This window comes from Petromyzon marinus, chromosome 23 (genome assembly GCF_048934315.1).
Source record: "Petromyzon marinus isolate PM22_M1 ecotype Great Lakes invasive population chromosome 23, UKy_Petmar_22M1.pri1.0, whole genome shotgun sequence".
Classification (NCBI taxonomy): Eukaryota; Metazoa; Chordata; class Hyperoartia; order Petromyzontiformes; family Petromyzontidae; genus Petromyzon; species Petromyzon marinus.
The window spans coordinates 4590641-4603738 of NC_133689.1; the positions used below are offsets into that span (position 1 = coordinate 4590641).

Here is a 13098-nt window from a genome sequence, read left to right on the forward strand (position 1 = left end):
AACTCAAAGCGATTGACATCTCAACTAAAACATTTGAGGGGCACCCACAGCAGCAGCTGTCCCTGTGCAGCATCACGTGACGCGGTGGCGAGGTGTTAACTGCCTTGCATGGTATGGAAGAGGCTGTTGATTCAATTCTGACCCGTAGTCGCGTGGATTTTTCGCCAGGTCTTTTCGGTTTTCCCTCCACATTTAGAATCAACATTCGTTTAAAGTATTTGGCTGATACAATGTCCACATGATAAGCCACTTCGTTGAGCTATCTTATCTGGCCAGGTCACTTCTCAAACAGAGCTGCAGTTTAGTGGGCCTTTGTTGGTAAAATAAAAATAGGTTCATATACGCAGATTGACAAGCACCTTTGAATAACCGAACAGTAGTTTACTTCATCTTCGCGACTCAACTATGAAATTCCCTGTAATGAGACAACACTTAAGAGCAGTGGCGTAGCAAGAGCCGTTCCTCGGGTACGGTGACTCCGAATCAGGGCGACCGCCCTGGGCCCCGCGCCTTGGGGGGGGCGTACTTTGACGTCAAAGTGGCAAATGTAGTTGTTTGAAGGCATTGGGGGGCCCACACCGTGGGATTTGCCCCGGGCACCCCCCCCCCCCCAGCCGAACCGAGGCCCACGGGCCGGAGAGGAAGACCCAGCTACCGGGCTAGGCAGAATTAAGTACGGGGTAGGGTCCATTTTATGTATTGCACCGGGTACATGCCAACCAGACTACGCCACTCAGATAATAGTGGAGCTATCGCTATCATTGCCCCCCCTCCCTCTTCGAAACCCACTGCCCTCGGAGTATTACGCAATCGTGACCTACCACCCAACAAACACCTTACAACCCCCTACCTCCACCACCACCTCCACCACCTCCCACCGCCACCAACCACCCCCAACCCCGTGCGTGCGTGGGCTGTCCGAGAGTTTAAAACGCTGCGCCAGATTTGGCGTTGCTCACTTCGAGAGGGAGAGAGTGGAAGAAGAAGGAGGAGGAGAAGGAAGAAGAGCAAGGGAGAAAGGAGTGAGAGGCAACAGACGCTGCCAACGGGCAGCAGGGGCGCAACATGGCACGGTTATCGCCGTTCCACGTGGCCCTTCTGCTGGTGTTGGCCACAGCAACTGCACGTGAGTGATCTTGCACCTACGAAGCCTTTGGGCTCGAGGCCTGGTTGGGTCACCACTGCTTACTTGGGTGACTTGGTTAACCAGTGGTGGTGAGTCGTGTCCGGTTCTGGGTTCTGATAATTAAAAAGTTTGTGTGCCACGACAGCGAGATGTTAACTCGATTGCCTGGTGTACAAGAGATCGTGAGTTCGAATCCGACCCTGACGCCTGCTGTGTATTTGGAGTTTGCATGTTCTCTCTCTCCCTGTGGTCACGTGTATTTTCCTCCGGGTCCTCCGGTTTTTTTCCCTTCACATTTAGAACCATGCATTTATAGTATTTGGCTGCTATCAATGTCCACATGATAAGCCACTTTGTTGAGCTATCATTTGTGGCCGGGTCACTTCTCAAACAGAGCTATATAGCTCAGTGGGACTTACCTTGTAAAATAAAACGTAGTTCATAGTTTTAATGAGTACTCAGTGCGGTACGGTCCACGCTATCACTGGGGAAACAAAGGTGATCGGGTCACGTGCAAATCAAGCCGCTACTGTGTAATGTAAGCTTATTCAGCAATCGTGAATATTTTGTTTTTTTATATCAACAATGAAATTGTACTCTCTTAGAAATGTGTTGACGGTTTGACGAATATAAGCGTGTGGTTAATGTGATGGGCAGGCAATGTTGTGATGAGACTGATATGCATTATTACCACCAAGGGAATGTGCCTGCTTAATATGTAGCTAAGTTGAAATCTTCATGTTTCGGTGAGGGGCAATATAATTCAGGGTCATATATATTATCAAAGGTAACTTGTCACGCGATTTATGTACATAAAATGGCGCATAGTGACATAGGCTTTGATGTGATTAAGCTAAAGTCACAATTATAAATAACATTCACATACAGCTTAACATATGTAGCATTGCATAAGTATATGAAGGGGCCATTAAAATTAGTCATGGTCAATCCACCGCTAGTTCGAGGGCCTCCAGCTTTTTCAACAATGGGGAGTTAGACCATACCTCATCGTGTTTGGCCAGTACAGGTCTGTGAAGTGGGTTCTAAGACCGATTCAGATCTTAAATGTCCACTGGTGTCTGGTAGCCGTGGCTGGGAATCGAACTTGGGTAAATGGGTTCAGCCCACCCTCTCCACACTACAATACATTATACACTATACAGCATAGACCAGCGGGCATCTAAATGTGCATTATTTGTCTAAAACTTATTTGCTTTGATTTACAATTGCTGTCCTTTCAAATTGTTAAGTATGATATTGTTTTACCCAGGGCATAAAGTATATCGCTATAATTCGTGCATTATTACCAAGAGGGAGAAAAAAAAACATCGAAATATTTTTATTTTATTTCACCTTAATAGTGCGAAATAATGAACAATGTATCTTCATGTCAATTGTATGTATATGGATGTATTATACAGTATTGTTCGAGGTAGTGGTGATGCATTGGATAACGCATTGCGTTATGAACCTAGCCGACCGAGTTCGATTCCCTGGCCACGGCTAACATCAGTGGCGAGTGACATCTGAACCGTCCTTGAGTAAAATTTTGATTTAAAGCTTTCGTGACTGCAGGGATTCATATTCTTGGTTCTTTCGGTAAAGTCACGTAGAAGGGAAACAAAATAATAAAAATATAAAACAAAAAAATTCTCACGACGTTTCGACTGCAACACAAGCAATCATCATCAGGTGTGAAAACCACAGCAAAAAAAATTTGAAAAAAGTTCTGTGGTTTTTCACACCTGATGATGATTGCTTGTGTTGCAGTCGAAACGTGGTGAGAATTCTATTGTTTTATATTTTTATTGTTTTATTGTTTCCCTTCTACGTGGTGACTTTACCGAAAGAACCAATAAGTACTCAGCTTTGTTAATCGTTTTTTTAGTTAAATTCGTTATACAGCACGTATGGCGAAGCCAGATCAAAGTTTAAACCGAGCAAAACTTTTTAGTGTGGGCCCACGACTGGTGGTGGTACACTTAGCTATGCTTTGGCTTTATTTACCCAATGGCCTGTAGGATTTATCAGTTGCTATACTTTTTGCAATTCAGCCATTATAAATCAGTTTACTGCGCATACTTCTGGTAAAGGTAAAGGCGCAGCTTCTGCAACTGCTCGCCCACGCCACTGCTGGCGGAAGGGCCTACACTAGAGGCAGTTCAAGAGAGTCCACCCAAGCAGTATTTGGCCTATTCTTCCACACTGGCCAGACGTGTTGGGAAATGTTAATCTATAACTTGGGAGGCACCTAAAAATCTAAAGCCGGCCCTGGGCACGAAGGGGCGAGTTGAGTGTCTGGAAGATCGTGTGTTGTGACTCATGAAGCCTTCCCAAATCTTGCCCACGCAGAATACGCGGAAGATGACTCTTCCGAAGAGGCGACGTCAACAGACTGCCCGAGTGAGCATTCATAATTCCGCACGCTCGCTCCTCACACGCAGCTTTCGCCTCGCCGCCTCATCCTCCTCACTCTGCCACCAGCAGCACCGGTGGTGTCACCGTCGATGAATGACCATAGCAGACCTCTCCGAGACGTTTCCCAGTTAACGGGCAACGTTAGCCCAACGTTGGCATGTGGTTGGCACCGTTGGCCCAACGTCCGCCTACCGTTGGCATGTGGTTGGAACCGTTGGCCCAACGTCGGTCGAACGTTGGCATGTGGTTGGAACCGTTGGCCAAACGTCCACCCAACGTTGCCATGTGGTTGGAACCGTTGGCCAAACGTCCACCCAACGTTGCCATGTGGTTGGCACCGTTGGTCCAACGTTGGTCCAACGTTGCCATCTGGTTAGAACCATTAGACCGACGTTGGAATGTGGTTGGCACCCTTGGCCCAACGTCGGCCCAACGTTGGCATGCGGTTGGCACCATCGGCCCAAGGTTGCCATGTGGTTGGTACCATTGGCCCAACGTCGTTGCGCCACGTCGCTAATAAACTCGCCTGCTCCCTGTGGCCCTGCAGAGGAGGCAGCGCGCTTCAGGCCACTCCGCAAGTACACCTACAGCTACGAGGCCGAGGTGGGCAGCGGCGTGGAGGGAGCGGCGCCCAACCGAGCCGGATTCCGCATTCAATGCAAGGTGCTCCTTCCCACCGCTCCACTGCCCCCTAACTTCTCCCCCCCCGCCCCGCTCCCCCCCAAGCCCCCCGGCTCCCCCCACTCCATCCCCCCCCCCACCCGGTCCATTCTCCCACTCCAGCTCCACCTGAACCAGACCTGAACCATAACATTAGCCCTGTACCATAGACCTGAACCACAACAATAGCCCTGTACTATAGACCTGAACCATAACAATAGCCCTGTACCATAGACCTGAACCATAACTACAACAAATATAATAATTTTAGCCCTAACCCTGTGCAATTGACCTGAACCACAACACGAACTATAACCCTGACCCTATACTATAGGCCTGAACTTAAACCTAAACCCTTATACAATACCTATAACACTAACCATTGATCTGAACCCTAACCCCACGTCATAGATCTGAACTTTAACCCCCAACTCCCCTTCGCCATGAGCAAGGAATAATCATGATGATGGTGACGGTGATCATCTCAAGCATGATGATGATGATAAAGGCGATAATTATGTTACTGAAATTGGAAACTATAAGCAAGCAGATATCGATTCAGTCTCTCCATAGAAAAATATGGTTTAGTCCATCAGCCGATTGGCTTTCCAGACCAAATTTCCCAAGCAAAATTTGTTTAAGCAAGTAAACTTCTGGACCCGTTTCAACATTTTGGGACTCATCAGCAGTGTCAGGCTTGTTTAATCTTGCTAGATTACCAGATGTCATTGGCAAGCACACTTTATATAAACTGTGCATCCTCCTTCGTCACATAGAGCGCAACTCATGGGACATACACGTAAATAACAATTGTCCATCAGCCGAGTAGATTTTACCCATGATTCTCTGCGGCAACTCACAACGAGTCCGTGTTTTGACATCACGTGTTCTCGACGGTGCCAATGATGAGGCAGTTGATGACAAAACGACACATGGCGACGGTGTTATGCACGCTTGTGGCGGACTAAGCTAATAACAATTGCGTATTCTCCTGCATCTCCTTCTGTTGCTGCCACTGCTCCTGCTGTTTCTCTCGCTCCTCCTACCTTCTGTCGCTTCTGCCGCTTTTTCCCTGGCGCCGCCGCCGCTTCTCCTGCGCGCTTTCACACAGGTCGAACTGGAGGTCCCGGAACGCTGCGCCTTCGTGCTGCGCGTGAAAGACTGCGCGCTGCACGAAGCCACGTCCACGGGACCCAACGGACAGCCGAAATACAGCCAGATCCGCGGGAGCGAGCTGCAGCAGAGCCTGAGCCGGTAGGGGACACGCACTCGCCTGGCCTGTGTACAGACGTACGCAGACTGCCGACGCCACCCCCCCCCCCCGCTCGGTGCAGTTAGCGAGTACCTATTAAGGCCGGGGGTGGCGTGGACAGCACCACACCTGGCTACCTCGGTCTCCCTAGTGCACGTGTTTCCGGACTGGCAATGTTGGCAGTGGTTTAGGGTTAGTGCGATGATTCGTGATTGTTTTTGGTTGTTGTGCGTTACGCCACGTAGTAACCATCTGGCTACGTTTGTGTCGTTAAAACCCTCCACCACCCTACACAGCCAAACGAATTAATTTGTCGCGCGGGCAAACGTTTCAGCTCACTACCCCGGTAAGCTGAAGAACAATTCTCGCAACTAGATTTAGCGGCAGTCAGACACAGGCTTGGGGTGCCATGGTGGCGAGATGTTAACTACCTCGCCTGGAATTTAGGAGGTGGTGGGTTTGACCCTGACACCTGTATATTTGGAGTTGGTTATCTCTCCCCGTGGACAGGTGGATTTTTCTCCGGGTCCTCCGGTTTTCTTCCTCCACGTTTAGAAATACGCATTTAGAGTTTTTGGCTGATGTACATTTCCACGTGATGAGCCAACTTCGTTGAGCTATCATTTGTGGCCAGATCGCTTGTGAAAAAGAACTGTATAACTCCGTGGGCTCTGCCTGGTAAAATTAAAATAGTTGAGTTCAGATTGAGATAAAAATTAACACGGGGGTTGATCGCAAGGTAGAGGTTAACAAACAAAGCAGCACAAGGCGTATCCTACGTGTTGCATTCACGCACAAAGTGTGAACCGTGTAGGAGTCTACACTTTGTTCCACTTTCAGAGCAGCTGTTCATGACGCTATCACAATTAAACACGCCCGGGTTAGGACACACACGGTCATAAAACAGCAAAACATCTTGAGCAATAGGGGTTACCCCCTGCTCAATAACCCCCCCCCCACCCCCCGACAATCTTAAGAGCGCTGCACCTTTGCGCGACCCTCGGCACGGTGTGTAACGTGGCCCGGGTGGCTCAGCGGGGTCAGAGCACGGAGCCAGCGCCCTTTGAGAGCCTCGATTTAAATCTGGGTCTCGGCCAGAAGACCCTTCCTCGGTTGAACCGCATTCCAAAAATGCAGTGAGCCTGCGGTCCCGGTCCGGTCACTGGACACCTGTGGGAAAAGGGCTCCGAATTCTCATCGGATTTCTCCAGGATGAATAAAGATTCTAATTCAATGACTGCAATCGTAAAGAAAAATGAGAAATGACAGGGAGAAGTGGAGGGAACTCACTGGGGCCTCATGTCCCATAGGGGACGAAGCGGATTAATTAGCTAACGAACTAACCGAAAAGACACCCCATTGCGTCAATTTTTACTTTCCCACTTTAACTCGGCAAACGTTTGTGCCCTGAAAATGACCCCCCCACCAAAAAAATGTATCGCGACAATATCATGTTGACTGTCACGTGACGGGCATCTCTTTCTCTCTCACTCACTCTCTCGGTGGCGGCGGGTCCACTCTTCCCGACTGCCGCGCCATGCTAATTCCGTGCTAACGGATGATATCGACGGTCCTACACATCATTGCGCCTTTACCCCCACTTGGGTCGCTCCTACAATCACGGCCGACAATTGGCGCGCCGGTCTTTTTCGGCCCATTTTTATTTTTCACGATCGGCCGGTGACAACGCGAGATGACACCGTGGTTCTTTATCTCGATTGCCCGACGCCCCGAGGCCTTGAGCAAAGTCACGGCAGGTTTTCTAGGGCAGTTTAAGCCGCGACTATCGCGAGAGTTCATTCGGTTCAGGACGTGCTGATGCGGAGCAATTTATTTGCTTTATTGGTTCGCCCACCCCACCCCACACCCATATCGCGCCGCCAGAGTCAGCGCCACCTTATCTGCCGCGGGCCGCTATCAGGGCCCTGCTTGCTTGCAGAACAAATCTGAATGGCAACATTTCAGCACGGTTAATCATTGGCCCGGCGACCTTGGCTGGGTCTGGCCAATGCGATTGGTGGGACGCCCCCCCCCCCACCCCTTGGTTTAATATGACGCAACGGAGGCGCACCCTCTGCTGGGGCTTTGGGAGTTGTGAACGATGGGGGGGGGGGGGAGTGTGCCAATGAGGAGAGCCGCGCAGGCAAATGCCGGTCGGCGCCTCCCCGTTCAGCGTGGAGTCAACTGATCAATAGTCAACTGATCAATAGATACACATATTGCTCAATAATTGACCCTTAATAATCAATAGATCTGTATGTATCAATAGCCGCCCATGCTGATTAATAGACCTATAGTAATAAATAAACACCTCTACTGATCAATATATCTATTTGGATTAATAGACACCCATATAGATCAATAGAGACCCACATAAACCAATGGACAACCGTTCTGATCAATATACTGATATTGATCAATAAAGGTACGTACAAATCAATGACAGATCCATGTGAATCGACAGAAACCCATATTGATCAATAAGCATTCGAGTCACCCTTGCTAATCAATGGAGATCCATATTAAACAGAAACTCATAATCAATATTAGACTTGTATCAGTGAATATAGATTCTAGAGACTCGTATGGATCGATCGAGACACACATTCAGTAGAAACCCATAGACGTCAATAGGGACCCATAACAAATATGGTCTTTATCAATCAATGGAGTCCTAACCGAATATTAACATTAAAATCAACAATACCGTATCTAATAATCATAGTTAAGAGATAAACATACATACATACATACGATAAAATATAATAAAAATTGATATTTTTTAATCACGTCTTTTTTTCTAAAACAGCCCAATATTAATCAAGAGACCCAAAATCAGAATGTTGATTTATAACAGATGGAATCCGATGAGCGATAAAGCTCTTGTTCACAGATCTCCAGTAGAGTCGGGTCAGAACGTTACAACAACAAGAAATATAAAAACATGAAAGGAGTGCAAAGTACAGGGAAGTAAACAAATCACTTTAAAAAAAACTAAACTATTTTTATTTTACCAGTTAAAGCCCACTGAGCTATATCGCTCTTTTTTCAGAAGTCACCTGGCCACAAATTATAGCTCAACGAAGTGGCTTATGTGGAAATTTTTCGCAGCCAAAAAAATATAAACGAAACTATATTTATTTTAGCAGGTAAAGGCCACTGAGCTATATCGCTCTTTTTTCAGAAGTCACCTGGCCACAAATTATAGCTCAACGAAGTGGCTTATCATCACGTGCAAATGTACAGCAGCCTATCAAGACGAGCCAGGCGGCTCATCGATGGCGCCCCGGGACTAACGCATGGGGCAATGTGATGGTGGTGGTGGTGGTTTGTACGGCAGATTCGAGCTGGGATTCCGCACCTCCTACGGCTCCGTGGCGATGCTCTTCCCGCACAGCGACGAGCCCGAGGCAGTGCTCAACGTCAAGAGGGGAATCATCGCGGCGCTGATGCCACCCCCTACGGGGGAAGGAGACCGCGACACGCGCGATCTGGTCAGTCTCTCTCTCTCTCACTCTCTCATAAGCTCTCTCTTTATTTTACGCTATCTCACCCACTCTCTCTCTCTCTCTCACGTTCCCTATCTCTCTCAAGCTTTCTTTGTCTCATGCTCTCACTCTCCCTATCTCTCGCAAGCTCTCTCTCTCTTTCTCTCATGCTGTCACTCTCTCTCTCACTGTCGCAAGCTCGTTCGCGCTCTCTTACTCACTCTCCCAATGTCTATCTGTCTCTCTCACTCTCTCACATGTTCTCTCTATCACTCTCACATGCTCTCTCACTTCAATCATGCAGGTCACTCTCTCTCATCCTCTCGCACCCTCTCTCTCTCTGTCTCTAACTCACTCTCTCCCAAGCATGCTGGCCAGAGCAAAACTCAGTGTATGGGATGCCCATGCCTGATGTTAGCCTTGACCAGGAAGCCAACTCAGGTTGCAGCGTTCACAGCGCAGCGTGCGAAACGAAAGGCAGCATTCGTCATAGTTCATAGTTCCATTTATTTGGTATAGCCCTGTGAGCCATTCGGCTCTTGAATCGGGTGCAACCGCAACAAACAAAAAACAAAAACATGAACAAGAAAACATCTTAAAGTGACTATGTGACTGTTCAAACAGAAAATCCAGGAGAAAAACATCAAAATATTCCTGAAATAGCACCGTACACCAACGCTGTGTGCAAAAATCCCAGTGGGATGCAAGTCAAATAACAACTTCAACCACAAGACAACTAAGATCGATGAAGTAGCGGTGGATCAGCTACGGGAGAGAGGAACGAGACGGTTGAAGGCCTCTTCCCGCCACCTTCACCAGCGTGGTGAAGTATGGTCAAACAACCCCCTCGACTGACACGGTGCGGGGGGGGGGGAGGCTTTCATCCAGCAGGGGACAGACAGAAAGGGGCTGTAACCGAGCACGACTTGACGGTTGTGATCATGACGGCCCGGGCTAACGTTGCATGCGTGTCTCCCATGCGTCTCCCACGCGCGTCTCCCATGCGCTGTCTCCAATGCTCCATGCGTGTCTCCCATGCGTGTCTCCCATGCGTGTCTCCCATACGTCTCCCACGCGTGTCTCCCATGCGTCTCCCACGCGCGTCTCCCATGCGCTGTCTCCAATGCTCCATGCGTGTCTCCGCGCGTGTCTCCGAGCAGCCGAGCGTGCACGGCGGGTGCCCCACGGAGGTGACGGTGACCGCCCGCAAGGGCATTGTCCCGTCCGAGGTGACCCTGACCCGCGACCTGCGCTCGTGCGACTCGCCCGTGGGCAAGGGCGCCATCGCGAGCCCACTCGCCCTCGTCTCGGGCCTGGTGGGTAGCGCGCCTACGCACGGGCACACACACACACACAAAGATCCCCCATATAGCCTCAATGGGATGTTGGGGCAAGTGTCGTTAACGAGGAGCGCCTACGAAGGCCGGGACGGCGCACGAGGGGAGTGGGTGGTCGGCACCACGCCCGGCCGCCGTTGCATCCCCAGTGCCGATGTTTGATACACATCATACCGGGTACCCGTTTTGAGGTTGAGTTGACCTAGGGGAGGCCCAGGACCAGTTCAGATAATCGTCACTGGTGTTGGCCGTGAGCAAGGTTCGAAGCACAGTGCGCTAACCGCCACACTACCAATCCCCACACATACGCACACATGTACACGTGCACACAGACGAGGAACTCCCGTGCAGTGTACACACACACACACAGGCATGTACGCATTTACACGAACGCACACACACACACACGTACGAGCACGCACACTGATACACATGGCTACATATGCACGTACACTCATGAATATCCAGAGGTGGACACACACACGTGTGTGACAGGAACGTCGTCACCCGCAGAGCATCATTTGAGACCTCGCATGTACCCCCCTCGCTGCATCACCTGGGCATTTAGAAAATAACGATGACGACGACAATGACGTCATCGTCGAGGCACGTGCATCGCATCCGCGCGATGATCCCCCGATCGACGCTCGACCGACGTGACGCTTGCTCACCGTGGGGAGGGGGTTGGTGTGGAATTATCTCGTTGACGCTGTCCACAGACCACGTTCGCCACGTCGCTCTTCGCCTCGACGCAAGAATGCGCCTACAGCCTGGACAGCCGTCGCAAGGCGGTCAGCGAAGTGACCTGCACGGAGCGCCACATGTTCCTGCCCTTCTCCAGCAGGTGCGCGACAATACCGGAGGCGTTTGAAGGTGTTCAGACGCCAAATAATCGACGCGTATTTACAAGGCGCACATGCTTTGTGATTAAAACATGCACACAAATATGCTTCGGTAATGAGTGCGTTGTCCTTGAACCTGATTGGCCAAACACACCAGAGACGGCCTCCTTTATGGATTTGTCTCACCGGTGCTATAGACCAAAGGACGCCAATAGGCGAACAGTACGAAGGCAATGCAAGTCTCAAGATGTTGATAGCCCCGGGGTTGAACAGTTATACCTACGGGACCTTTTTGGCATCTGTGTTCGGGCGGCAGGAATTGATGTGGATTTTATTTTTTTCATCTCCTTCCAGGGGTAAAAGCGGAGCGGTCTCCACCGTGAAGCAGACGCTGAAGATGACCGAACAGGCCAAGTCCAACATTCGCAACTTTGACGTCAGTGAGTTCCCACACCTTTTCTCGATCTGGCAAGGAAGGAAGCGATGGCGAGGTGCGGTGGCCGCCGGTGTGGCATTGGATCGCGATGCCACACCGGTGGGGGTGGGGGGGGGGTGGTGAGAGAGGTGGGAGGGGCGGGGGGGTGACCGGATCGCCCTCATCGCTAGTCCCCCTCTTGCGGGCGAGGTAGCCGCGATGGGTCACACGGGGCTCACGAGTTGTACGAGACGAGCGGGGGGGGGGGGGGGGGGGGCGGGCAATTTTAATGGATCGCTCCCACCGCCCGCTCGCCCCCGCTACAAGACAAAGATCCCCCGTGTAGCCTTAACAGACTGTTGGGGCAAGTGCTGTCAGTGAGTAGCACCTCCGAAGGCCGGCGCGGCACACCAGCGGGTGGGTGGCCAGCACCACGCCCGACCGCCTTTGTCTCGTGAGTGGCGATGTTAACACGCCGCACCAGGTACTCATTTGAGGCTGATTCGACCTAGGGGAGGCCCAGGATGGGTTAAAATCATCGTCACCGGTTTTGGCCGTGAGCGAGAATCGAACCCCGAGTCGCCTTTTTTTCAGCGCAGCGTAGCGCTAACCGCTGCACCGCCGCTCTCTCACCCCCCACCAATCACTCCCCCCATCCCCCCGCCACCGCAGACGAGAAGAACGGGCGCGGGCTGACGTACGAGCCCCAGGCGACAGATGCCGCTGGGGAGGATCCGCAGCGCGTGCTGAGCACGCTGGCCGAGATGGTGGAGCTGGGCTCCGGCGCCGACAACAAGCGCCAGGCGGAGCTGTTCGCCAGCCTCCTGGCCGGCCTGCGGGCGCTGTCCAACGGGACGCTCTTCGAAATCCTTCCACGCCTGCTCGAGTCGTCCAGGTGCGCGACGCCGCCGATCGACGCGGTCGGCCACGCACGGCGCGATAGAAGTTCAACGGGCATCTGTACACGGGGAGGGGGGGGGGGTGTTTAAGGGGGAGCGCAGGGGGAGCTGTGGGAGCGCAGGGGGAGCACAGTGAGTTGTAGGGGGAGCACAAGAGGAGTGCCGGGGGGGGGTTGCCGGGGGAGCGTAAGGGGGAGCATAAGGGGAGCCACGGGAGCACAGGGGGAGCACAGGGGGAGCACAGGGGGACACTGGGGGGGGGGGCGCAGGGGGAGCACTGGAGGAGTGCAGGTGGAGCGTGCACAGCTGACGGTGGCGTTCCCCCTCACTGCTCGACTCCCACGATGCAGTTCAGCAGTCCCAATTGTCGAGGGAGAAGCGCCTCTCGCACTCCCTCCTTCCCGTTATCCGCGCGCCCGGTTAGAGACGACTCGGGGATTTCTCAGTGTCCCCACGTGAATGCATGAAGTTCGGAGAGCCAGACGAAGGCATCTTTAAGATTCTAGTTGTTCAGTGTTAAGTGGTTGATTGACCTGCGAGTCAGGCTAAGGCAACTTTAGGATGCATAAAGTGCAGTGCCAGTACCCAAGGTTAACATAAACAGCCACTCTTAAACAGACCGAGCCGCTCGAATTGTGGGGTTCAGTGATTATGACGTTCA

The 13098-nt window shown here is 51.4% G+C and overlaps 1 protein-coding gene across 1 annotated transcript in view; it reads left to right on the forward strand.

Annotated features, from left to right (window-relative positions):
• The first annotated feature begins 931 nt into the window (after positions 1–931).
• The window catches only part of APOB (apolipoprotein B), a 50844-nt gene continuing 38677 nt past the window's right edge, over positions 932–13098 (forward strand). Inside the window, exons 1-9 of the mRNA XM_032959484.2 lie at positions 932–1126; positions 3479–3529; positions 4092–4207; positions 5316–5458; positions 8797–8950; positions 10105–10260; positions 11001–11125; positions 11478–11563; positions 12211–12433. Coding sequence (XP_032815375.2) covers positions 1066–1126; positions 3479–3529; positions 4092–4207; positions 5316–5458; positions 8797–8950; positions 10105–10260; positions 11001–11125; positions 11478–11563; positions 12211–12433 — 1115 coding nt within the window. The 5' untranslated portion in view covers positions 932–1065. The remainder of the gene's footprint in view (positions 1127–3478; positions 3530–4091; positions 4208–5315; positions 5459–8796; positions 8951–10104; positions 10261–11000; positions 11126–11477; positions 11564–12210; positions 12434–13098) is intronic.